At 53.9% G+C, this 27,911-nt stretch overlaps 2 protein-coding genes across 5 annotated transcripts in view; one reads left to right on the top strand and one right to left on the bottom strand.

Annotated features, from left to right (window-relative positions):
• C9H1orf141 (chromosome 9 C1orf141 homolog) overlaps positions 1 to 11,439 on the bottom strand; it is a 47,433-nt gene extending 35,994 nt beyond the window's left edge. Inside the window, exons 1-4 of one of the 2 annotated variants that reach the window (XM_063939137.1) lie at positions 11,276 to 11,439; positions 6,063 to 6,150; positions 4,593 to 4,726; positions 3,049 to 3,137 (exon numbers count right to left, since the gene is read on the bottom strand). In XM_063939137.1, coding sequence (XP_063795207.1) covers positions 3,049 to 3,137; positions 4,593 to 4,726; positions 6,063 to 6,137 — 298 coding nt within the window. In that variant the 5' untranslated portion in view covers positions 6,138 to 6,150; positions 11,276 to 11,439. The remainder of the gene's footprint in view (positions 1 to 3,048; positions 3,138 to 4,592; positions 4,727 to 6,062; positions 6,151 to 11,275) is intronic. The other variant, XM_063939136.1, reaches the window with a different exon arrangement.
• Positions 11,440 to 11,634: 195 nt separating this feature from the next.
• Positions 11,635 to 27,911, top strand: part of IL23R (interleukin 23 receptor) — a 120,596-nt gene continuing 104,319 nt past the window's right edge. For 2 of the 3 annotated variants that reach the window (XM_063939132.1, XM_063939128.1), the window contains exon 1: positions 11,635 to 11,715. The gene's annotated coding sequence lies outside the window, so the exon portion shown is untranslated. Of the gene's footprint in view, positions 11,731 to 27,911 lie in introns of all 3 variants that reach the window. The other variant, XM_063939129.1, reaches the window with a different exon arrangement.

The following is a 27,911-nucleotide window of genomic DNA, read 5'->3' as shown; positions in this document are numbered from 1 at the left end:
CGGAACTGAATAGTCTGAAGTGATCGAAAGCGCAGAGTAGGTTTTGAGCTACTCTGAAACTGCACAAAAAGTTTTTGCAGGCGCTCTGCGATACAACCGTTCGCACTTCTGCTAAGCTAAAATACACTCCCAGAGGGCGGCAGTATAGCGTTTGCACGGCTGCTAAAAACTGCTAGCGAGCGAACAACTCGGAATGACCCCCATAAGGTAAAGGTTTAGCAGTAAGTTACATCATCACTGCCATCTGGTGGTCACTTTAAGAACTTTCCTCAACACCATTCCGGAGAGATGGGTAACTGACAAACTTTCTTAAGCTTGCCCCCCCAAGTACTGGCGCCCTAGGCTGCAGCCTAATTAGCGAATGCTACAATGTCACACATTCACTGTAGGATGCTTTATATAAATGTATTTATTACACAAGTTCCAAATTTTGAAAAAGTCAGACCAGCTGTAGGTTACATTCTCCCCCCAGGGGCTGCAAACTGCAACAAGCCGGACAAATAGAATTGTACCTGGGGGACGGCTACGTTCTCCCATAAGGACACCACACTCCCATGAGAATGTACAGGTCTCCGATCTGACTGCTCTGTGCTGTAACCTGCTTATCCGCCTGCCCTCTACTGCGACAGTCTCACTCTCGCAGGGGACCAGACCAGTGGGACTACAGCTGGGTACACACTATACTATATATTGGCCAATCTCGCACTCCACGATGGATCACATCAGTCGTGTGTACCCCCAATTCCACCAATATCATTATTTGATCAATCGTGTGGTTGCATCGGTCTATCAGATGTGGTGATCCAACGCATGATGCTGTTCGCTACATTAATAATGTAACGATATATTGCGCCATCGTATGGCAGATTGTGCAGTGTATACACCGACACGATATATTGTTACATCGTATCAGCCCGTCGCAAAACCGCCGGACTGTTCCAGTGTGTACCCGGCCTAACTCTCACAATCACTGACACACAGGAGGGAACATTAGCATGGAACGGGCACATAACATGTACTCCCCTCTGTAAGGTTATGGGCTGCAGGAATCGGCTTCCTCCGCCCCGCGCGCCTCTGACCTTCCCTCCAGAACGCCCAACCAACCACCAGATCTCTAGATTTCTGAAACTCTAGTTCTTCGATTTGTTTCAAAGCTTTCTCACTAATGAGCTATTAAAGATTGAAGAGCGGAAGCCGACCGGTGGCTGATACCGTATCTATCGACCACAAACCTGCGCTGTTCTCTTCTCCCGACCTGAGGACGGGCGTATCATCGTTTGACAGGAAATCTGCACTATACCACAGATAACTAACCCAGTGGTTCTCAACCTGTGTGCCGTGGCTCCCTGGGGAGCCTCAGGGTATTGCAGGGGTGCCCTGGACTGGTGGTCCAGGACCAATCAAAATAATTTCTGGTCAATGTAATAGGAAAAACCAGTGCTGGCGGCTGCCAATCATAATATATGTGGACAAACGGAAGCGAATCTTGTCCCTCACCACATAATGGAATCTGAAGATGACATATAAACACAATTTTTGATTTAATATTTATTTCTAAATTTTTCAATAAGAAATATTTGGCCTGGGGGCGCCATGAATAAAATTTGGATATTTTAGGGTGCCATAATTCCCAAAAGTTTGGGAACCACTTAACTAACCCCTTTAAAAGCCGATCCTGGCGTTATGCGCCAGCTGTCCCTACTCCACCCGTGTGCAGCAAGCTCAATCAAAAACCTGAACCAAGTGGCACTGAAATGGTTAAATCCCATATTCAGCTGCTGGAAGATTAAAAGGGCCTGCTTCAGAGATGTATGTAAATGCATTTGCAGCTGCGACTTTGTACGCTGCCTGTGGCCCCAAAAATGGCTGCGTTTTTTACGCCACTCCCCGTTACCTTCCTGCGGTGCCTCCTTCACTCAATAGTTACCATGGTGATATATGTAACCCACGCTGAGGCACCAGGAATGCCAGGGGCAATGGCCCTCATTCCGAGTTGTTCGCTCGCTAGCTGCTTTTAGAAGCAGTGCAAACGCTAAGCTGCCTCCCACTGGGAGTGTATCTTGGTTTAGCAGAATAGCGAACGAAAGGAACGCAGCGCGGCTACAAAAAAAGATTGTGCAGATTTCTGAGTAGCTCGAGACTTAGGGTGTGTACACACGGTGAGATCCCTGCTATGTTCGATTTTGACTATGCGATTTCCCTTGAACTCCCCCAGAGCCCAGTTAGCACAGATAGTACAGATTTTGACTAGGTGCCAATTTTGACTATACTTTGTACTAGATTGTACACTAGATAGTCAAGATTGACTTGCCTGCACAGTCTATCTAGCCTTACGATACCGACCCCACGAGAGCGCGCATCGGGATCGAATCTGTATCGCAAGCTGCCTAGCACCATGAGATATGCACTAACTTTTCATAAGATTTTGACTATATAGTCAAAATCTTACAGATTTATCTCACCGTGTGTACACACCCTTACTCCTAGCTAGCGATCAGATTATTTAGTTCCTGTTTTGACGTCACAAACACGCCCTGCGTTCGGCCAGCCACTCCTGCGTTTTTATTCGACACGCCTGCGTTTTTACACACACTCCCCGAAAACGGTCAGTTACCACCCAGAAACACCCACTTCCTGTCAATCACTCTGCGGACAGCAGTGCGACTGAAAAGCGTCGCTAGACCTTGTGTGAAACTGCATCGGCTTTTGTGAAAGTACGTCGCGCGTGCGCACTGCGCCCCATACGCATGCACAGAAATGCTGCTTTTTTTACCTAATCGCTGCGCTGCAAACGAAAGCAGCTAGCAAACAACTCGGAATGAGGGCCAATGCAAGGTCTGACCTACGGGCAAATCAGCCGGCTGGCAAGGCAAGAGCGCTGAACATTCCCCCGGTGACCTCACACATTTACTCAGTAAAGACATAACATTTGCTGGGCCTATACTGTGAGCCTATCCTAAGCTCAGCCTCCAGCAGCCTCAGGGTTTATTAAGCCTCCCGCTCAGCTTTGTCAGTAATAAACTCCAGATGATAGAATTAGGGAATTACCTTTCTCTTCACAATCTGGAACAGCGCGGCAGCCGGCTGCAGTAGATGGCCGGGTACCTGACTGGCCGCCCGCATTGTGGCTAGGACTCCTGGAATAATGATCGCAGGTAAGGTAAATAGAAGACACATGACAGTATTGTGTTAGAACAGTGATGGCTAACCTTGACACTCCAGCTGTTGTTGAACTACACATCCCAGCATGCCCTGCATCAGTTTTAGTATGGCCAAATAACAAAACTGTAGCAGGGCATGCTGGGATATGTAGTTCAACAACAGCTGGAGTGTCAAAGTTAGCCATCATTGTGTTAGAGCAATCTCTAACCTCGCACAGCCAGGACTGCGGTTAGTTTCCGGGAGACAAGCCTACAATCACATAGCCACTTATTAAGGGCAGTTTATAGGAAAGGCCATCGACCATCAATGATTACAAATCATCGATGGTTGATGGCTGATGTCAAGTAGTTTTGTCACTGATGGCAGAGAACCAATGGTTCTCCACCATTGATGGTAGAGACACCATGATGGTTGTGTACCCCCCTCCCCTTCCCCCATTTAATGCCAGGTATGGAGCCTAGCTCTGCCCACTGACTGTCCCAAAAAATCCAGCCCCCAGGCTCTGATTGGCTTGCGGCTTACTAAACCATTAATGGCTTACCTGTGAATGGTTTTATGGTATTGAGGTGAACCACCGATGGTACCATCAATGGTGACCATTGATGATTAACCCACAAATGGCCATCCCCAGCAGTTTAACAGAGGAGGGGACCCATGTGCAGACTCCGGCCGGGCCACCTCCCCTCTGCCAGTGCAATGTAGGTGTGGCCAGTGCTGTGTGGGTGGGGCCAGTGCTGAGTGAGTGCGTACACCTCCTACACTATCAGCCCCACTGTCTCACTAAATATGTAACGGTAGAAATATTGCATCATTTTGTGAGGAAAATGTAAATACAATTTAAATACTTCTGATTTATGTGGGTGGCTGGTGCCGGCACGATGATGGGCCTATTTTGATGTGGGGGCCTGGAGCTGTAGTCCCACCCCCCCCCTTATTAATCTGGATGTGGCTTGCCTACCCTCGTAGGCGTGAACACAGCGGGTCCAGGGTGTGCCCAGGCACACCCTAATGTCAAATGCCATCTCCGTGATTGTCAGCAAAACTACAGGATGCTCCTGGAATTCTGATGACGTAGCTGCGCCCTTCCCTTCATTCAAGCCCAAACTATGCCCCGCCCCCGAGGAGCAGAGGACAGAGTAGTGCAGTGAACTATACATGCACTTTATAAAATACACTTTCCAATACTAGTTGGCATATTGGGGATACTGCTGTGAAGCCACGGAGTTGGCGATATGAATCGGGATATGGGCAGAGATTGGGGGGCAAAATATTGTCCCAATACAGTGACTGGGATCCACAAACAGAACATGATGGAGACAGAGCGACGCGTTAGCGTGACGTCTCTATAACCCCTGTGGTATGAGTATTATCTGCCTGGTACGGTGATTATAATATCGCTCCGATACACATCCTGCAGGAAGGCGCTGCACCTGGAGGACAAGTGTGAATTCCTCTTTCTTTCCCAACGTTTCCCGGCGCTGCCCTGACGCGTCTCCGGCTCAAAATCAAAGGAGAGGGGGACGTTCAGGGACTGGATCCTCTGCAGGTAGCTCAGGTGGCGTTTCTAGAATAAAACAAATATTCACACGTCAGAGCTGACCTGTGACCGGATTCCTTAGGTGGGTGGAACAATAGCGGCTAGTACAGCAGGCGTGTGGTATGTACTAAGTCAATAAGATCATGGATTCACACCCGGCTTTATTTATATAGATGCTGCATTACACACATGACAAGTGTTACAGAGAAAGGTCAGTACAGAGAGAAGAGAGGGTGGGCAGGGGGGCAGCGTGATGATTACAAGCGGTAGTGTGACATAGGCTGTTATATAAAGTCTAATATTAGAACATCTGGAATTATAATAATATGCAATCACATAAAACCCAATGTACCCACATTTCCACTTTTTGCTTTCGTAAGTTGCCATGGGCATGCCATGAAGTATGCCCACTTGCCCACCCTCGGGACTGCTGCCGGGAACTCAAACTGCGCCAAGCCGGAGCACACTATGGGGGTCATTCCGAGTTGATCGCTCGCTAGCAGTTTTTAGCAGCCGTGAAAAACGCTATGCCGCCGCCCACTGGGAGTGTATTTTAGCTTAGCAGAAGTGCGAACGAAAGGATCGCAGAGCGGTTACAAATTATTTTGTGCAGTTTTAGAGTAGCTCAAAACATACTCAGCGCTTGCGATCACTTCAGACTATTCAGTTCCTGTTTTGACGTCACAAACGCCCTCTGTTCGTCCAGCCACACCTGTGTTTTTCCAGGCACGCCTGCGTTTTTTCGAACACTCCATGAAAACGGTCAGTTGACACCCAGAAATGCCCACTTCATGTCAATCACTCTGCGGCCAGCAGTGCGACTGAAATGCTTCGCTAGACCCTGTGTGAAACTACAACGTTTGTTGTAATATTACTTCGCGCGTGCGCATTGCGCCGCATACGCATGCGCAGAAGTGCCGTTGTTTTGCCTCATCGCTGCACAGCAACAGAAAGCAGCTAGCGATCAACTCGGAATGACCCCCAATATCTCTTGCGCAATTTTCTATACAGTGTATTAACAGAAAAGGAATAAAAGCCTAAAGTAAAAGTTGATCTAATAAATAAAAACATCTTGAAATATGCACGTTCGTTTCATCGTAGACTGAAGCACAATTTTGGGTGATCTGACTTTTGCGAAGGATCCGGTGATTTCACAGAGGTGCAAAGTTTCTATTCCAAAAGTCGGGATCAGATCTGAAGGTCGGCCTCCGGAGCATATAGGTGACCTTTACTGCTACTGGTAATCAGCGGCACGTTACATGTAGGAAGCTCGGCCAGGTAGAAGCTATCACTGTACACATGTGCGATTAATCAGCAGGTCTGGAATCCGTGTCACAGAAAACTGTCACATCACACAACCTACCTTGGCGTGTTTGGCCAGGACGTCCTGCGAATATTTATCTAGAGCGTGGAATCCGGATAACAGTCTCTGCGCCATGTTATCCTTAAAGCTAAAGGACAAGAAGGAAAATCAGTCATCTTATCTCAATAAAACTGAACAATGGATTTACAAACCCTGCGATGAAATGACTTATACCACAATATTCCAGTGCCACCCGCGTATAATCCGCACTGCTGTCTATAGCGGTCACTATATAGCGGCTAGGGCTTGCTACACAACTAGATTATTTAGTAGACATGAGATGAGTAGGAGAATGCAGTGTGACGGTGGTGCCCCAACACTCAGGACCCCGGATGTACTGTAGGAAATCTCAAGCCTTGTTAGTTCATACTTAGTTTCTGCGTCAACGGACGGCCAAGCGGATTCCCAGACCTTCCGGTGCGTCATTACTTCTGGTCACCCATTCCCCAAATCCTTCTTCCCATTCCCTTTGTCTGACTGATGTACAGACCTGCAGGGATAATTTCAGCCAAAACTGTTTGTTTGGGTCCAAATTGTACAGTCTATTACTACATGTATAAGGTGTCTATGTACTAAAGCCTTGGAGACAGATAATGTGGAGAGAGATAAAGTATCAGCCAATCAGCTCCTGACTGTCATGTTACAGGTTGTGTTTGAAAAATGACAGGAGCTGGTTGGCTGGTACTTTATCTCTCTCTAAAGCTTAGTACATAGGGGCTAATTAGACCTGATCGCTATGGAGCGATTTTTGCAGCGCTGCGATCATAGTCGCCGCATACAGGAGCAGTGTATTTAGCTGTGCCAGTGTGCGATCGCCTGTGTAGCCGAGCTGTACAAACCGATCTTGTGCAGTCTCTGCGCAGCCCAGGACACTTGTCAGATAATCGGTGCTAACCTTCGATTTCGACCTCATCTGTGGGAGAAATCGGGGGATTGTACGCACATTGAAGGTACCTTTCGACGCGATGCGCGGGCACGCCGGTCGAATCTCACGTCTCAAGATAGTATGTGCTGCACTTAATATTTATCGAATCGCAGAGCGATCGCATGTGTTTTTAAAAACACATGCTATATATCGCAGAGCGATGGGCACCCGCCGGGAGCGGATGGAGGCCGCTCCCACTCGACGGTGACGTGCCCATCACGTGATTACCATGCGATCTATCGCATGATCGCATGGTAATCACTTTGGCAGTTCAGGTGTGATTTCATTGCAACCGAACTGCCAGTGCGATGTCGCGTCGCAGGGCATCGCACAAGTGTATGGGCACCATAACTCAGCCGCTGCGATCACATCAGCATCCGGGACCGGTAATGATGTCATCCCCGCACACTGAGCCCGGCGTTACCCCTGCACACCGAGCCCAACGTCATCCCCACACACCTAGCCCGGCGTTATCCCCGCATACTGAGCCCGGCGTCATCCCCACACACCTAGCCCGGCGTCATCCCCGCACACTGCCCCCCGGCGTCATCCCTGCACACTGCCCCCCGGCGTCATCCCCGCACACTGACCCCGGCGTCATCCCCGCACACTGACCCCGGCGTCATCCCCGCACACTGACCCCGGCGTCATCCCCGCACACTGACCCCGGCGTCATCCCCGCACACTGAGCCCGGCGTCATCCCCGCACACCTAGCCCGGCGTCAACCCCGCACACTGCCCCCCGGCGTCATCCCCGCACACTGACCCCGGCGTCATCCCCGCACACTGAGCCCGGCGTCATCCCCGCACACTGAGCCCGGCGTCATCCCCGCACACTGAGCCCGGCGTCATCCCCACACACTGAGCCCGGCGTCATCCCCGCACACTGAGCCCGGCGTTATCCCCGCACACTGAGCCCGGCGTTATCCCCGCACACCTAGGGGGTAATTCCAAGTTGATGGCAGCAGGAATTTTGTTAGCAGTTGGGCAAAACCATGTGCACTGCAGGAGGGGCAGATATAACATTTGCAGAGAGTTAGATTTGGGTGGGTTATTTTATTTGGGTGTAGTACTGGTGACCGGCGGTCTCCTGACCGCCGGTCACCTTACCAACGCCGGGATCCCGGCAGCATAACGACGGGGAGGGGCGAGTGCACGCTGCGCTCGCCACGCTGCGGGCTCGGTGGCGACCTGCGGTCGCCACGGGTTATATTCCCACTCTATGGGTGTCGTGGCATGCCGACCATCGGGATAGTGAGCCGTCGGGCTCACGGAGGAGATCATGTGACTGTCGGTCAGCTGACCGGCGGTCACATGAATACCACCCTTTTATTTCTGTGCAGGGTAGATACTTGCTGCTTTATTTTTACACTGAAATTTAGATTGCAGATTGAACACACCACAGCCAAATCTAACTCTCTCTGCACATGTTATATTTGTCCCCCCTGCAGAGCACATGGGCCCTCATTCTGAGTTGTTCGCTCGCTAGCTGCTTGTAGCAGTTTTGAACACACTAAGCCGCCGCCTACTGGGAGTAAATATTAGCTGTGCAGAATTGCGAACGAAAGGTTCGCAGAATTGCGAATAGAAGAGCGATTAGATATTTCTTAGCAGTTTCTGAGTAGCTCGAGACCAAGGGGCCCTACACACTAAAAGATTATCTGTCCAATCTGGCTGATTGGAAAGAAAATCTGGCAATGTATGGGAGCAAATGGCAATTGACTATTTGCTCTCAAACACTGGAAAACAGACAAAAATGGACTTTAAGACGAATTGGTTAAGTTTGTTTCATTAAACCAATTTATCTGAACTGTTTTTGTCCATTTTCTTGATTTTGGTAGCAAATTGTTGATTGTCACTTACTCCCAGACATTGCCAGATTTTCTTTCCAATCAGCCAGATTGGACAGATAATCTTTAAGTGTGTAGGGCCCTTTACTCCTACACTGCGATCAGTTCAGTCAGTTTCGTTCCAGGTTTGACGTCATACACACGCCCAGCGTTCGCCCAGCCACTCCCCCGTTTCACCAGACACTCCCGCGTTTTTCCCAGAAACGGCAGCGTTTTTTCACACACACCCATAAAACGGTCAGTTTCCGCCCAGAAACACCTACTTCCTGTCAATCACACTACGATCACCAGAACGTAGAAAAATCTTCGTTAAGCCGTGAGTAAAATACCAAACTTTTGTGCTAATTTACTTGGCGCAGATGCACTGCGAACATTGCGCATGCACAGTTTGCGACTTATCGCACCGATGCGAAGAAAAAGAACGAGCGATCAACTCGGAATGAGGGCCATGGTTTTGCCCAACTGCTAAAAAAATTCCTGCTGCGATCAACTTGGAATTACCCCCCTAGCCCAGCGTCATCCCCGCACACTGAGCCCGGCGTCATCCACGCACACTGAGCCCGGCGTCATCCCCGCACACTGAGCCCGGCGTCATCCCCGCACACTGAGCCCGGCGTCATCCACGCACACTGAGCCCGGCGTCATCCCCGCACACTGAGCCCGGCGTCATCCACGCACACTGAGCCCGGCGTCATCCCCGCACACTGAGCCCGGCGTCATCCCCGCACACTGAGCCCGGCGTCATCCCCGCACACTGAGCCCGGCGTTATCCCCGCACACTGAGCCCGGCGTCATCCCCGCACACTGAGCCCGGCGTTATACCCGCACACTGAGCCCGGCGTTATCCCATCACACCTAGCCCGGCGTCATCCCCGCACACTGACCCCGGCGTTATACCCGCACACTGAGCCCGGCGTTATCCCATCACACCTAGCCCGGCGTCATCCCCGCACACTGACCCCGGCGTCATCCCCGCACACTGACCCCGGCGTCATCCCCGCACACTGACCCCGGCGTCATCCCCGCACACTGACCCCGGCGTCATCCCCGCACACTGACCCCGGCGTCATCCCCGCACACCGAGCCCGGCGTCATCCCCGCACACCGAGCCCGGCGTCATCCCCGCACACCGAGCCCGGCGTCATCCCCGCACATTGACCTCGGCGTCATCCCCGCACACTGAGCCCGGCGTCATCCCTGCACACTGAGCCCGGCGTCATCCCCGCACACTGCCCCCCGGCGTCATTCCCGCACACTGCCGCCCGGCGTCATTCCCGCACACTGCCGCCCGGCGTCATCCCCCCGCACCCCACCGACCCCGGCGTCATTACCGCACACCGACCCCGGCGTCATCCCCGCACACCGAGCCCCGCGTCATCCCCGCACACCGAGCCCCGCGTCAGCCCCGCGTCATCCCCGCACACTGAGCCCCGCGTCATCCCCGCACACTGAGCCCGGCGTTATCCCATCACACCTAGCCCGGCGTCATCCCGCACACTGAACCCGGCGTCATCCCCGCACACTGACCCCGGCGTTATCCCCGCACACTGACCCCGGCGTCATCCCCGCACACTGACCCCGGCGTCATCCCCGCACACTGCCCCCCGGCGTCATTCCCGCACACTGCCCCCCGGCGTCATTCCCGCACACTGCCGCCCGGCGTCATTCCCGCACACTGCCCCCCGGCGTCATCCCCGCACACTGCCCCCCGGCGTCATCCCCGCACACTGCCCCCCGGCGTCATCCCGCACACTGACCCCGGCGTTATCCCCGCACACTGACCCCGGCGTCATCCCCGCACACTGAGCCCCGCGTCATCCCCGCACACCTGCCCCCCGGCGTCATCCCCGCACACTGCCCCCCGGCGTCATCCCCGCACACTGCCCCCCGGCGTTATCCCCGCACACTGAGCCCGGCGTTATCCCTGTGCATAATCATGCCCATTGCTGGGGGTGGGGTGAAGGTGGGAGAGAGGGAGAGAGAGAGATCATGCCCAGTGCTGAGAGAGGGGGGGGGGAAGCATGCCCAGTGTTGAGAGGGACAGAGGGGGGTGGGGGGGGGGGGGGGGAGAGTGATCATGCCCGGTGCTGGGGGGGGGGGAGGGGGGGGGGGAGATCATACCCAGTGCAGAGGTGGGGGGGGGGAGAGAGAGATCATGCCCAGTTCTGTGAGAGAGGGGGGGGGGGGGGGGGAGATAGAGAGAGAGATCATGCCCAGTGCTGTGAAAGAGAGGGGGGGGGGGGGGGGGGGAGAGAGAGATCATGCCCAGTGCTGAGGCGGGGGGGGGGGGGGGGGGGGGGGATAGAGAACAAGCCCAGTGCTGAGGGGGGGGAGAGATCATGCCAATGCTAAGGGGGGGGGGTTGGGGGAGGAGGAAGAGATCATGTCCAGTGCTGGGGGGGGGGAATCATGCCAATGTATATGGGAACATGTGGCACCTGTTCAGCTTCTGTCTTCATGTTATTGCGACACGGGATCAGTCTCCACAAACGTGGCCGCTCCGGGAAGCGTCTGTCTGGTCGCTTTGGATACTGAGCGCTGTCACTGCCACTAGAGGGCGCTGCTGTGCCCCGCGTCCTTTGTAACCCGTCTGCGGTCACTGTCACTAGAGGGCGCTGCTGTGCCCGGCGTCCTTTGTAACCCGTCTGCGGTCACTGCCACTAGAGGGCGCTGCTGTGCCCCGCGTCCTTTGTAACCCGTCTGCGGTCACTGTCACTAGAGGGCGCTGCTGTGCCCGGCGTCCTTTGTAACCCGTCTGCAGTCACTGCCACTAGAGGGCGCTGCTGTGCCCGGCGTCCTGTGTAACCCGTCTGTAGTCACTGCCACTAGAGGGCGCTGCTGTGACTGACCTAACTGGATTCGGGCATTCGGAAGGCAGGTACAGGTACAGCAGGTAGCAGCATGATGGGACGGGACTTCAATGTTACATAGCAGCTGCTTGTCTCGTTCCGTCCTGAAATAATGCATGAATTACAGCCTTACCTATGTTATGCCAGAGAGGAAACAGGACAATCCTGATGCACAGGGCTGGTCAATGAAGGGGTGGGGGAGGCACAGTGCTGGACAGTGGGAGGGGGGGCACACCGCTGGTCAGTGGAGGGTGGGGTGGGGGGCACAGTGTTGGACAGTGGGAGGGGGGGGCACAGCGCTGGACAGTGGGAGGGGGGGCACAGCGCTGGACAGTGGGAGGGGGGGGTGGGGGGCACAGTGTTGGACAGTGGGAGGGGGGGGGGGGGCACAGCGCTGGACAGTGGGGGGAGGCACAGCGCTGGTCAGTGGAGGGTGGGGTGGGGAGCACAGTGTTGGACAGTGGGGGGCGCAGCTCTGGACAGTGGGGGGGAGGCATAGTCAGGTTAAGGGGGGGTTGCAGGGCATACTGTACCCCGGGCCCCACTCTGTTAGGGGCCCCCCCGGCCAAAGCACACTGATAACACAAGCTTTCTCTCTTACAGTGTGTGAGAGGTGGGGCTGCTGTGTGGTGGTGCCTGCTGCCGTGCAGGTGTAGACTCTGTACTCACCAGGCGCCGCTCTCTCTCACCTTCAGGTACCGGAACCTCCAACGGACCTGGAAATCTTCAGTCGGATCCGGACACGGCGATTCCCTCTCTGAGCTGACCGACGACCGAGCTGAGGAGAGAATAATTTACCTTAAAGGGGGTATCGACCCTTCTTCCACTGGAACAGGGGATACCCCAGGGGTGACCGCGACCTTCACCGGTTGGGTGAATGGTCATCACCGGCACAAAGCCTCAGCTACCCAGATTTCACACACTCGCGCTCTCGCACGTAGTGTGATGAAAAGGATTCTCACATCCGTGAGCAATCCCGATTCCGGCGCTCGGGGACAGACAAGGGACAAACGCATACAGATGTTACTCACCGTCAGTTTCGCACTGCGAACGTCTTCTTCTCTTACAGGTCCCTGTAAGGAGGTAAACAAACAAGCAAACAGCCGTGCAGGGCCTAACTCTAACCTAGTGTCACACCCTATACTAACTACAACGGCAGAGCCCTCGAACTAGCTCTGTGGGTGTGGTGCAACAAAACTAAACACACTTAACGAGCTCACACTTTGCCCCGCACGGTAACATACATCACGATACACAATGCAAGCGACGGTACGGTCCCTTTAGTTACCCGACTCAGAACACCCAGTAGTGGGGGCCGCACAGCTCACCCACCTACCGTACTCTCTCCTTAGGGGCTCAGGCCGAGCGGGCCTGCCTGCCTACCTAACACCTCAGGGTGGCCTGGGCCTAGTGCCCAGTGCCACCTTTATTCACCTCGGGGGCACTTACCCACTGGGCCTAGCGCCCCCCCTGACTACACACAGGCCGGAGGCCTGACCTAACCCACGGGCCTAGTGCCCGCCTAACTTGTCACCCGTTGGGTGACCTGGACCTAGCGCCCAGCGTCACCTTCAGATATCCCTAGCTGGCCAGAATACCCTAGGGCCTAATGCCCTCTAATGCCCCACAGGCCTATTGCCTGATGTGCCCCTCGGGCCTAACGCCCGCCTAACTGCCCACAGGCCGGTAGCCTGGCTATCCTTATGGGCCTAGTGCCCAACCTGTGCCCCCAGGCCTAGTGCCTGCCTATCTTGGCCACGGGCCTGGAGGGCCCGACTACATGCCCCACGGGCCAGGAGGCCCGACTAAATGCCCACGGGCCGGGAGGGCCCGACTACATGCCCACAGGCCGGGAGGGCCTGACTGTGCCCACGGGCCTATTGCCCGAACACCCGGTGGTCTAGGGAGGAGCGGGTACAGGGGCACCTGAAAAGGGCCTACCTGACCCGCTGGGAGAGGCACCAGGGGGGAAGCTTCGTCAGCTCTTTGCTTCCCACCCCTGGTGACCTCTCCGGCGCTCTCCTTCAATCTTCGGCCGCTGGCCCGTCCTGGCCAGCGGCGCCGCCGTCGCCTCGCCGCGTCCAGCCGCCGCTGGACATCTTCCGGCCGCCGGACGTCTTCAGGCCTCTTCCGCGGCCACCCGAACTCCGACCGCGATGACCTCTTCTGGCTCCTCCGCGCGGCGTCTCTCTTCTTCGCGCTCTTCCGCGCACTCCGTCCCTTCGGCTCCTGCCGATTGGCTCGCCGCGTCCCTCTCCGAGTGGCTGGCGCCCCGCGAGCCGTGATTGGCTCGCGGACGGCGCCAGATTCAAACAGCCTCCGGCGGCGCTTCTCATTGGCGGCCCCAGCGGTGCCAAGTTTAAAGCGCCGCCGCGCCGCTACCCGCCGCCGACAGCCTGGTGCAGGGAAACATCCGATCCCTGCACCAGACACCCGCCGCCACGCACTGACAGGCGCTGGGGACAGACAAGCTGCCCCAGCGCCGCCCACAGCCAGCACCGCTGATGTGCCCACAGGGCACATCTTTACATTTCCCCCCCCTTTTTCCTTTGTAGTCCCTACAAAGTTCTTCACGACGTCCATTGTCCGCGGGTCAGGGAATTCCGAGGTCCCTCCGGCGAGGTTGTGTTCGAAGGCCCAGCCTGGACCGGCCGTGACCCCACACCCTTCCTCCTCCAGCTCCGGGTTCCTCTTACGTCCTGACCTCCATCGGCGGATCCTCTGGGGGAGTGGCGCCTCCTCACGGTCGCTCGACGTTGGCCACCAAGGGGAATCTTCTTCCACGGGGACAACAGTCACCCACTCTTGACCTTCGATATCGTCTGTGGCTTCGTCCCTGTCTTCCGGGTGTGGAATCGACCACCACCCAACAGCGGAATCCTCCGGGGCATCCGTTTCCTCCCGGGCAACAGCCACCACATGTCGCATTTCCTCGTGGGGCATCTCCAAAGGTCCTATGTCTTCCTCTGGAACGGGTCCTCCCACGGCATCACAATCCTCTCCCCGTACGTCCGTCCATTTCGGCACTTCCGGCAGGTCTCCTTGCCCCAGGACTATCTCCTCCTCTTCACGGAGGGCATTCAACTGGGAGCACGACTCCACCCGATCCTGCCAGTCACTCTCGTCAGCGCTGGACAGTGGGGGGGAGGCACAGCGCTGGACAGTGGGGGGGGAGGCACAGCGCTGGACAGTGGGGGGGGAGGCACAGCGCTGGACAGTGGGGGGGGAGGCACAGCGCTGGACAGTGGGGGGGAAGGCACAGCGCTGGACAGTGGGGGGGAAGGCACAGCGCTGGACAGTGGGGGGGAAGGCACAGCGCTGGACAGTGGGGGGGAAGGCACAGCGCTGGACAGTGGGGGGGAGGCACAGCGCTGGACAGTGGGGGGGAGGCACAGCTCTGGACAGTGGGGGGGGAGGCACAGCTCTGGACAGTGGGGGGGAGGCACAGCTCTGGACAGTGGGGGGGAGGCACAGCTCTGGACAGTGGGGGGGAGGCACAGCTCTGGACAGTGGGGGGAGGCACAGCTCTGGACAGTGGGGGGAGGCACAGCTCTGGACAGTGGGGGGAGGCACAGCTCTGGACAGTGGGGGGAGGCACAGCTCTGGACAGTGGGGGGAGGCACAGCTCTGGACAGTGGGGGGAGGCACAGCTCTGGACAGTGGGGGGGGCACAGCTCTGGACAGTGTGGGGGGGGGGGCACAGCGCTGGACAGTAGGTGGAGACAGTGTTGGTCAAGGGGGGGGCACAGCGCTGGACTGTGTGTGTGGGGGGGCATAGCGCTGGTCAGTGCGTGGGGCACAGTGCTGGTCTGTGGTGGGGAGGCACAGCGCTGGTCAGTGCGTGGGGCACAGTGCTGGTCTGTGGTGGGGAGGCACAGCGCTGGTCAGTGTGTGGGGCACAGTGCTGGTCTGTGGTGGGGAGGCACAGCGCTGGTCAGTGTGTGGGGCACAGTGCTGGACAGTGTGGGGGGGCACAGCGCTGGTCAATGGGGGGGGCACAGCGCTGGTGAATGGCTGGAAAGCGCTGGTCTGTGGGGGACACAGAGAATTACAGCCCTGGACAAATACCGAGACACATCCAGAACCGTAACTAGACTTTTTGGGCTTGTGCCAGAGAAAGACTTGCGCCCCCCCCCCCCCCCCCCAATTTTTTTCAATAGGGACTTAAGGCACATGCCTCGTGAGGAAGGGGCATGTCAAGACTGATCCCAGAGAAAGCCCATGCTATGATACCCCGTCCTACATTTTATACTATATATATATATATATATATATATATATATATATATATATATATATACACACACACACACACACACACACACACACACACACACACACACACACACACACATATATACAGCAGCAGCCGGCACTCCTCAAAAGGATCAACTTGCTCAGGTGCCAGAACAGTAAATGTGTAGAAGTTCAATGCAGGAACGGCACTCGGAGACAACAGCAGGTCAAAAACGTGTATTAGCAGTCTACGATCGTTTCGGAGCACAGAGCTCCGTCGTCAGGACAAATAGCTGTGGCTATTTGTCCTGACGACGGAGCTCTGTGCTCCGAAACGATCGTAGACTGCTAATACACGTTTTTGACCTGCTGTTGTCTCTGAGTGCCGTTCCTGCATTGAACTTCTATATATATATATATATATACACATATATATACATATATATACACTAGGTGATTCATCGCGCCCTACGGGCGCTCTTCACAATGTTGTTAGGGGCTAAGCCTCGTTAACCCCTGCAGGCCTTTGAACATACGCAGGCTGGTAGATAACAGATCCAGAAATGCAGGGCAGTATAGAGGGCATACAGGAATGGTGTCCGGTTGAGAAAAGAGAGAGAGAGGCGTAGCGGGGGAGAGAAAGGGAATGTACAGAAACGCTGTGCGATCGGTAAAGGATAGGGAGAGGCAGGGTGGTAGGGAGAGGATAAAGAGAAGCAAGGTGTTAGACAGAAAATACCGGTGCAAGAGGCTACGACCCGTTAATCCAGGGGTGGGGAACCTCCGGCCCGCGGGCCGTATAAGGCCCGCAAAGCCGTTTGCTTCGGCCCACCCGCTTCTCTCAGTGAGACACGCAGCCGCTCAGTCCGGCAGCAGCGTGTCTCAGCTGTCAGTGTCAAGACAGGGAGGAGAGCTCGGCGGCGACGTGTAGCACCTGAAACCAGCCGCCGGTTCGTGAGCCAATTAGAGCTTGCGGAACGGAAGCCAATCAGGAGCTGCGGCTGACGGTCCGCGAGCTCTGATTGGCTCTCGAACCGGCGGCTGGTTTCAAGTCCTACACGCCGCCGCCCAACATAGCCGCGCTCTCCTCCGTGTCCCGCCGAAAGGAGCGGTAAGTAGCACGGGGGGGGGGGGGGGGGTGCATCTGTATACCTGGCACACTGTGGGGGCATCTGTATACCTGGCACACTGTGGGGGCATCTGTATACCTGGCACACTGTGGGGGCATCTGTATACCTGGCACACTGTGGGGGCATCTGTATACCTGGCACACTGTGGGGGCATCTGTATACCTGGCACTGTGGGGGCATCTGTATACCTGGCACTGTGGGGGCATCTGTATACCTGGCACTGTGGGGGCATCTGTATACCTGGCACTGTGGGGGCATTTGTATACCTGGCACTGTGGGGGCATCTGTATACCTGGCACTGTGGGGGCATCTGTATGCACTGTGGGGGCATTTGTATGCACTGTGGGGGCATCTGTATGCACTGTGGGGGCATCTGTATACCTGGCACTGTGGGGGCATCTGTATACCTGGCACTGTGGGGGCATCTGTATACCTGGCACTGTGGGGGCATCTGTATACCTGGCACTGTGGGGGCATCTGTATACCTGGCACTGTGGGGGCATTTGTACGCACTGTGGGGGCATCTGTATACCTGGAACTGTGGGGGCATTTGTATACCTGGCACTGTGGGGGCATCTGTATACCTGGCACCGTGAGGGGCATTTGTATACCTGGCACTGTGGGGGCAACTGTATTCCTGGCACTGTGGGGGTCATTTGTACACCTGGCACTGTGTGGGGCATTTGTATACCTGGCACTGTGAGGGGCATTTGTATACCTGGCACTGTGGGGGCAATTGTGGATCTGGCACTGCACTATTGGGGGCATATGTGAATCACGTCCCATTTTAACTGGCCACACCCATTTTTTCAGCGCACGCGCCTCTGGCGCGCACACACAGTACCTCTAAGGGGCAGACCTACTAGGGGGCAGGGTCATTTTTTACGTTGAGAATTTTTGTATGGCCCCCAAAGGATTTTATAAATATCCAAATGGCCCTCGGTAGAAAAAAGGTTCCCCACCCCTGCGTTAACCCCTGCACGGGCTTCAGCTGTGCTATAATTGTTATTATATGGAGTATTACCTGCAAAAAAGTTTATGCTAGTGGGTAAATATTGCAAGGGGGAAGGGTGTGCGATTGTCAAGGGGGCGTAGCCCTTTGTGAGGGCATGAAGAGTGGCCACAGGGCACAATGAATAACATAGTGTAGTATATACTGCTAGTGTATGCAGCGCCATTGGTGGAACTAGCGAGCGGTGGGCCCAGGTGCAACAAAATGCTTAGGGCCCCCCCCATCCAAGTGCACCCCCTCACCCCTGGAAAGGACCTGGTGAGGGGGACCTGCTCAGGCCTAGAGAAATGGATGCCTAGCAACAGTGCCGTAACTAGACATTTTAGCACTGTGTGCAAGAAACGGCATCGGAGCCCCACCCCTGCATGCATAACAGGGGCAGGGCGCGCGCAAAAATACATAGTGGCGTGGCTTCGTGGGGAAGGGATGTGGCCACAAAATAATACCATTTCATAAAACGGTGCACAGTAGTCTCCATTATTCAAATTACGCCGCACAGTAGCACCACTACACCAGGTAGAGATCCTTTTACACCTTACGGCGGACAGATTCCTCTTTTTACACATTATGGCAGACAGCGTCCCCTTTTTACACATTACGGCAGACAGCATCCCCCTTTTACACATAATGGCAGACAGCGTGCCCTTGTTACACATAGCGGCAGACAGCGTGCCCTTGTTACACATAGCGGCAGACAGCGTACACTTTTTACACATAACGGCAGACAGCGTGCCCTTGTTAAACATTGCGGCAGACAGCGTGCCCTTGTTAAACATAGCGGCAGACAGCGTGCCCTTGTTAAACATAGCGGCAGACAGCGTACACTTTTTACACATAACGGCAGACAGCGTCCCCCTTTTTACACATTACAGCAGACAGCGTACACTTTTTACACATTACGGCAGACAGCGTGCCTTTGTTACACATTACGGCAGACAGCGTCCCCCTTTTTACACATTGCGGCAGCAGATTCCCCATTTTTACACATTGTGGCAGGCAGTCCCAAGAAAGACAGAAAGAAAGACAGAAAGAATGAATTATACTTACCCTCTCTGCTGGCTCAGGCTCCTCGGTGCACCTTCTGATGATTCCCGGGCAGGAGAGAATGAGGAGGAGGGAGGTGGAGGAGGGAGACGCAGCAGCGCTGTGTTATTGGTGGAGGCGCTGCTGCCCCTCTGCTTCACTATAGGCTGTTCTCGGAAGACAGCCTATAGTGAAGCAGAGGGCCAGCAGCAGCAGCGCCTCCACCACTAACAAAGCGCTGCTGCGGCTCCCTCCTCCACTTCCCTCCTTCTCCTTACCCCCGTGACTGCTGCGCTGCGCTCCTCTCCGACTCCTGTGTCCTGCGGGCGGCTGTATGCTGCGGGCAGCGGTTGCCCGCAGCACACAGCAGCATGTAATGAGTCAGTTTGACTCATTACATGCTTTGGGCCCCTGGACAGAGGCGGGCCCCAGTGCAACGCACTGCTTGCACTGGCGGTAGTTCAGCCTCTGTGCAGCGCAGCTTATACACCCAGTGGCCACAGGTATCAGAGCTGCGTATACACACAATGGACACAGGTAGCAGCGCAGCTTTTACACACAGTGCCCACAGATAACGGAACCACGTATCCACACAGTGGCCACAGGTAGCAGGGCAGCTTATACACACACACACACAATACCCACAGATAGCAGAGCCGCTTATACACACAATACCCACAGGTAGCAGAGCCGCTTATACACACAGTGCCCACAGGTAGCAGAGCCGCTTATGCACACAGTGCCCGCAGGTAGCAGAGACGCTTATACACAACGTGGCCACAGGTAGCAAAGCAGTTTATACACACACAATGACCACAGGTAGCAGTGGTGCTTATACACACAATACCCACAGGTAGCAGAGGCGCGTATACACACACACAGTGCCCACAGGTAGCAGAGCCGCTTATACACACAGTGCCCACAGGTAGCAGAGCCGCTTATACACACAGTGCCCACAGGTAGCAGAGCCGCTTATACACACAGTGCCCACAGGTAGCAGAGCCGCTTATACACACAGTGCCCACAGGTAGCAGAGCCGCTTATACACACAGTGCCCACAGGTAGCAGAGCCGCTTATACACACAGTGCCCACAGGTAGCAGAGCCGCTTATACACACAGTGCCCACAGGTAGCAGAGCCGCTTATACACACAGTGCCCACAGGTAGCAGAGCCGCTTATACACACAGTGCCCACAGGTAGCAGAGCCGCTTATACACACAGTGCCCACAGGTAGCAGAGCCGCTTATACACACAGTGCCCACAGGTAGCAGAGCCGCTAGTACACACAGTGCCCACAGGTAGCAGGGCAGCTTATACACACAATGCCCACAGGTAGCAGATCGCTTATACACACAGTGCCCACAGGTAGCAGAGACGTTTATACACAACGTGGCCACAGGTAGCAAAGCAGTTTATATACACAATGACCACAGGTAGCAGTGGTGCTTATACACACAATGGCCCCCGGTAGCAGTGGCACTTCTACACACAATTCCCATAGGTAACAGAGCATCTTATACACACAGTGGCCACCGGTAGCTGAGCCGCTTATACAGACAATGGCCGCAGGTAGCACTACTTATACACACAATGGCCACTTTTAGCAGCACCGCTTATACACACAATGGCCACAGGTAGCACCACTTATACACACAATGGCCACTTTTAGCAGCACCGCTTATTCACACAATGGCCACTGGTAGCAGTGTAACTTATACACACAATGGCCACAAGTAGCAGCACCACTTATACACACAATAGCCGCAGGTAGCAGTGGCGCTTATACACACAATGGCCACAGGTAGCAGTGTCACTTATACACACAATGGCCACTGGTAGCAGAGCCGCATATACACACAGTGCCCACAGGTAGCAGTGCCACTTATACACAATGGCCACAGGTAGCAGTGTCGCTTAGACACATAATGGACGCAGTGGAGGGTGTGGGGGTGTAGCGGGGGGGGGGGGGGGGGAAGAGGTGGGTATGGGGGTGGGGGAAGGGCGGGGGTGCCGGGGGAGGGGCAGGGGGGAACCGCGGTTTGTGTGTGCTACGGGTGGGGGAGGGGGCGGGAGTGGCGTGGGTGGGGGAGGGGCGGGTACCGTGGGTGGGGAACAGATGTGGTGGGTGCTGTGGGTGCCGCGTGTGGGGGAGGGGCGGGAATGCTGCGTGTGGGGGAGGGGGCGGGGGGTGCTGCAGGTGTGGGTGCGACGGGTGGGGAAGGGGTGTGTGCGGTGGGTGGGGGAGGGGCGGGGGGTGCTCCAGGTGTGGGTGCAACGGGTGTGGGAGGGGGCGGGAGTGTAGCGTGTGGGAGAGGGGCGTCTGCCGCGGGTGGGGGAGGGGCGGGAGTGCCGCGGGTGGGGGAGGGGTGGGGGTTGCTGCAGATGTGGCTGCAATGGGTGGGGGAGGGGGTGGGAGTGCCGCGGGTGGGGGAGGGGTGGGGGAATGCTGCAGGTGTGGGTGCCGCGGGGGGGAGGGTGCGGGGAGGAGTGGGGTGTCTGCCGCGGGTGGGGGAGTGGCGCCGGTGGGGGTGCAGCAGATGTGGGTGCTATGGGTGGGGGAGGGGGCAGGAGTGCCGCGGGTGGGGGAGGGGTGGGGGGGTGATGCAGGTGTGGGTGCCGCAGGTGGGAGGGTTCGGGGAGGAGCGGGGTGTGTGCCGCGGGTGGGGGGCGGATGTGGTGAAGGCTGTGGGTGCCGCGGGTGGGAGGGGGGCGGGTGCGGCAGTCAGAGGTCGTCCACAGCATTCTCCTCCGGACTGTGCGGCAGCCGCAAGACTCACCGGCTGCAGTGTCACCAGGGTGCAGGGAGTGTACAGGGAGGAGGGAACGAGGGCACTGGGTGGGTATGGGCGGACCGAGGGAGGGGACTGTTCCTGGCCTGCATCCAGCCACCCAGATCTGTGACTGACTCCGCCCAGCGTTAGAACGCCAGGCACAGAGTCACAAGGCGATTATATGGGATATAGATATATATATATATATATATATATATATATATATATATATATATATATATATATATATATAGAGAGATTATATATATATATATATATATATATATATATATATATATATATATATATATATATATATATATATAGAGAGAGAGAGAGAGAGAGAAAAAGAAAGAGAAGCAGCGGCGTGAAGAGTGGCTTATACACACAATACCCACAGGTAGCAGAGGCGCTTATATACACAATACCCACAGGTAGCAGAGCCGCGTATACACACACACACAGTGCCCACAGGTAGCAGAGCCAGTTATACACACAGTGCCCACAGGTAGCAGAGCCGCTTATACACACAGTGCCCACAGGTAGCAGAGGCGCTTATACACACAGTGCCCACAGGTAGCAGAGGCGCTTATACACACAGTGCCCACAGGTAGCAGAGCCGCTTATACACACAGTGCCCACAGGTAGCAGAGGCGCTTATACACAGTGCCCACAGGTAGCAGAGGCGCTTATACACACAGTGCCCACAGGTAGCAGAGGCGCTTATACACACAGTGCCCACAGGTAGCAGGGCAGCTTATACACACAATACCCACAGGTAGCAGAGCCGCTTATACACACAGTGCCCACAGGTAGCAGAGCCGCTTATACACAACATAGCCACAGGTAGCAAAGCTGTTTATATACACAATGACCACAGGTAGCAGTGGTGCTTATACACACAATTCCCATAGGTAACAGAGCATCTTATACACACAGTGGCCACAGGTAGCAGCACCACTTATACACACAATGGCCACTTTTAGCAGCACCGCTTATTCACACAATGGGCACTTTGTCCGTGCAATATTTAACCACTCGCACAATTATGATTGGAGGTAATACTCCATATAATAAAAATATTGCCGCGCCACAAGGGTGTGCAAGGGTTAAGGGGGCGTAGTATATAAAATATATATATATATATATATATACACATACATACATACATACATACATACATACATACATACACACACACAGTATAGAGATGCCTGGCACTCCCAGTATAGTATGTCAAATCCGGGTGCCCTCCGCAGTCAACAATAATGCAGAAAACGAAAGAGAAGCAGCGGCACTCCGTCGGTGTAAAAAATCACATGTGTATTCAAATCAAGCACATAACAATGGTTACATAGAGAACCAACGTTTCTGGGTCCTTAGACCCCTTTGTCAAGGCGTGAACAGTGTTTAAGAGAGACCCACTTACCTCTATAGCACCCAGGTGAAACCCGCACGTGGAGGGAGACACAGGGCCGGGCGCCGTCAGTCACGGGGGTCGCCGGAAGTCCTCCGGCGTCTCCAGGAAGTGAAGTGGTGTCGGGTGTGCGGCGCGGCTGCCATGGTAACCAGCGGCACGGCCGCCATGGTAACCAGCCGCGCTTCCCGAGGCACCCGCGCCGGCCTTGTGAGAAAAAGTGAAAAAGAGAGAGTTAAGCAACAGTGATAAGGGCACAATATATTACAAGCACACAGAGGGGCAGAGCTAAGAATGGCATCATGAAACTCCATATATGGAATGAGCAAAAACATGTTATGTAGTGCATAAATGAGTACTATGCGTGAAGTATGCAGGACCACTGTATTCAGTGGAGCAGATGGATACAGGAGGTACTGTCCCGGGAATGGGGAGAGTAATACAGAAAAGTGAAGCAGGAGGGAAGGGCCCAATGTGAGGCCGTGGAACAGACATTATAAATAAGAAGAAAGGGAGGAACTAAGGGGGTAAGAAAAACTAGTGCAGTGAAAAGGAAAAGATGAAAAGAGTAGAAAAAAGGGGCAGGACCAGGGTTATAAGAAAGAGAAGGGAAAGAAGAGGGATTGGTCACCTGTGTGCTATGTGTAGAGTGAGGCTGGGATGTGAAGAGGTGAAGCTGAGAATTAACGGGCAGAAGTGTACAAGAGAGTTGTGGGTGGGGCACCAAAGTGAAATGTCAGGTTGACTGGTACACTGGAACTGGGTATACAAAGTGGAGAAGTGGAGTACAGGGCAAAGGAAACAAAGGCCCTAATACAAATAAGGATAGAGATTGGTGCTGAAAAGTCTAACCGTGATTAGAGACAGTACTGTCCACATATAAATTATACCTAAAGCTGATTAGGCATGAGAGAATTAAATTAAACAAATTAAAGACTATTCCACTGGATTTTGTCATTTAGTCCCTTCGGTGGGAAAGTTTCCAGTTTGAATATCCAGCGGACTTCCAACTGCAATAGTGCGCCGCTCCTGTTACCCCCTCTAAGATTGGCTGGCACATGGTCGATGATCATATGTTTTAGTGCATCTACTGAATGTCCCTTGGCTGCAAAGTGCTGCGCCACTGGCTGGTCGGAACTTCCCTTCTTGATGGCCATATTGATGGCTGATCTATGTTGTGCCATCCTTGTTCTGAAGCTGGTGATGGTCTTGCCAACGTATCCTAGCCCGCAGGGGCAATTGATGTAGTATACCACATGGGTGGACGTACAGGTCATAACGTGCTTTAATTTGAACACAAAATCCTTGGATGGATGTTTGAAGGATGGTCCACTGATCATGTTCTTGCAGGTGGTGCATCCCAGGCATTTATAACCGCCGGGCTGTTTAGTAAGAAAATGGGACGGTGCAGAACTGGTGAAGCCCGTAGTGTCAGCATGCACGATGGTATCTTTGATATTTCTGGCCCTCATGAAACAATTCATGGGCCTCTTATTTTTAAAACAGGCAAGTTTTTCATCAGTGGCCACTATGGGCCAAAGTGCCCGAGTGGCCCATTGAACCACCGGGCTAGACGTGCAGAACTGGCTTTTCCAAGGTAATATATCATCTTTCCTTCTTACATTTGGACGCAGCAGATCTCTCCTATCCATCATCATGACCTCATTCTTGTGCTTCAGCAAGTCAGCCTTATTGTAACCTCTCTGGAGGAATTTGTCAATGACTTTGTCCATTTGGACTCCCAAAGTGTTATGGGTACTGTGGATCCTGGCTGTGCGTATTAACTGAGACCGAGGTAGACCTCTAATGAGAGGTTTAGGATGGTGGCTGCTAGCCAGAAGCATTGTGTTCTTGTCCGTAGGTTTGGTATAGATAGAGGTACAGATGTTGTTGTTGTGAATGGTGACCTGTACGTCCAAATAGCTGATGGTAGAGGCATCACATTGGTAAGTGAATTTGATATGGACCGCTGCTTGATTGATGTCTTCCATCATATTGGTGAATTCTTCTTTGCTGCCAGTCCACAGCATGAAGACATCATCAATGTAACGACAATACGCTAGAATGTTCTGGAAGTATGATTGATTAGTGAAAAAGATTTTCTGTTCCTCCTTAAACATGTAAGTGTTAGCGTATGACAGCGCCACATTACTGCCCATGGCGCATCCCGTTAGTTGGAGATAGAATTTACCGTCGAATAGGAAATAGTTTCTTTTTAGAGTAAGTTCCAATAGGCGTATAAACAGCGTTCTGTCCACATCCTGCATGTTATTCTGTACTAGAAATTCTTGCATAGCAGCCAAGCCTCCTTCGTGTGGTATACTGGTGTAAAGGTTGCAAATGTCTATAACGCACAACAAAGTGCCTGTAGGAACAGAGGAGAATCGTCCAGTAAATTAAGAAAATCTGTGGTGTCCTTGATGTATGACCGTTGTTTGGTAACCAGTGGTTGGAGAATACTGTCCAAAAGTTGAGATATGGGTTGGTATAATGACGATCTGGCAGAAATAATAGGCCTACCCGGGGGCCTGTGGACATCTTTGTGGATCTTGGGAGTAGTGAAAAAGACTGGTGAAACTGGGTGCTCTTTTTTCAGTATCTGGTGTAGTTTCAACGTGATCTGTTTGTTTTCCAAGGCTTCATCCAGGATTAAATCCAATTCCCGCTTATAGCCTGCAGTGGGGTCCGAAGTTAGTTCCTGATATGTTTGATCATCAGCTAACTGTTTTAAGGCCTCTATGCGGTAATCCCCTAGGTTCTGGATAACCAGGCCACCCCCCTTATCGGCAGGGCGGAAAATAATGTCCCTGGCATTGCCCAGATCCCGTAAGGCATTTCTTTCTGCCCTGGTTAAGTTGTTGCGCTGCATTACAGAAGTAGCATTATAACGTTGAACCGAATTGTCCAGTAGTCGAGAGAAGGTTTTAAGGGATGGGTTAGAAGATTGAGGGTCAAACCTTGAGGTAGCATGTTGTCTCTCAAATTTGTCAAAGACAGACGTGGATTGTTCTGGTTGGTGGTGTTGGAGGTATTCCTGGAGTCGGAGCTTCCGCGAGAAGCGGTGTAAGTCCATCTTCCAAGTAAATTCGTCATGTCTGTTGGTAGGGATGTAAGATAGGCCTTTATTTAATACAGCCATTTCTGTTGGAGTAAAAACTCTATCGAAGAGATTAAATATTAGGTCTTCCGATTGTTGGAAGTGTTTTTGTTGCCTCTTGTTTTGCCCCCCCCCCCCCCCCCCTGCGGGTGGGCGTCCTTTTGGATTGGGATCCCCCAAACTGGTAGAAGCCCGCCTAAAGGGGTCCCACTTTGTATCTGGGATTCCTCCAGCTCAGGGGCTGGAAACTCGCTGTCACTGTTGGACAATTGAGCCGAATAGGTAGAGTCATCCCTCCGTCTCCGCCAATTCCTTCTAAAGGGGAACCTGGATTGCTCCTCTCTTCGTACATCACCTCCCATAAGCCAGCGGTACACTTTGTTCTCTTCATAGTCTGTTTTCACTATGAGATGTTTATTTCTCTTGAACCTGACCAGTTCCCTTTTATACTGGTCAACTCATTTATGCACTACATAACATGTTTTTGCTCATTCCATATATGGAGTTTCATGATGCCATTCTTAGCTCTGCCCCTCTGTGTGCTTGTAATATATTGTGCCCTTATCACTGTTGCTTAACTTTACTTTTTTCTCTTTTTCACTTTTTCTCACAGGGCCGGCGCGGGTGCCTCGGGAAGCGCCGCTGGTTTCCATGGCAGCCGCGCCGCACACCCGACACCACGTCACTTCCTGGAGACGCCGGAGGACTTCCGGCGACCCCCGGCCCTGTGTCTCCCTCCACGTGCGGGTTTCACCTGGGTGCTATATAGGTAAGTGGGTCTCTCTTAAACACTGTTCACGCCTTGACAAAGGGGTCTCAGGACCCTGAAACGTTGGTTCTCTATGTGACCATTGTTATGTGTTTGATTTGAATACACGTGATTTTTTACACCGACAGAGTGCCGCTGCTTCTCTTTCTTTTTCTGCATTATTGTTGACTGCGGAGGGCACCCGGATTTGCCATACTATACTGGGAGTGCCGGGCATCTCTATACTGAGATATAGAAAATATATATATATATATATATATATATATATATATATATATATATATATATATATATATATATATATATATATATACACACACACACACTAGGTGCTTCATCGCGCCCTACGGGCGCTCTTCACACCGTCGCAAGGGGCTACGCCCCCTTAACCCTTGCATGCCTTTCTGGGGTTCAATATTTGTGTTATATGGAGAATCACCTGCATTCCTTTGTTAGTGGTTAAATATTGCACAATGAAAGGGTGTGCGATGGTGAAGCAGGCGCAGCCCCTTGCGACGGCGTGAACAGCACCTGCAGGCCACAATGTACAGAATGTAGCGGGTGCGGGGGGTACTGCGGATGGTGTCTGTAGATGCTGCGGATGGAGGGGGGGCGGAAGTGGGGGTGGGGCCCGGATGGGGAAGGGTTGGGAGGTGCTGCGGGTGGGGGAGGGGCAGAGGAGTGGGGGATGCAGATGGGGGAGGGGTCCGGAGGCACTGCAGGTGGGGGAGGGGCAGGGGTGCCATGGGTGGGGGAGGGGCAGGTGTGG

This window comes from Pseudophryne corroboree, chromosome 9 (genome assembly GCF_028390025.1).
Source record: "Pseudophryne corroboree isolate aPseCor3 chromosome 9, aPseCor3.hap2, whole genome shotgun sequence".
Lineage (NCBI taxonomy): Eukaryota > Metazoa > Chordata > Amphibia > Anura > Myobatrachidae > Pseudophryne > Pseudophryne corroboree.
This window is presented reverse-complemented; position numbering and strand designations above follow the sequence as displayed.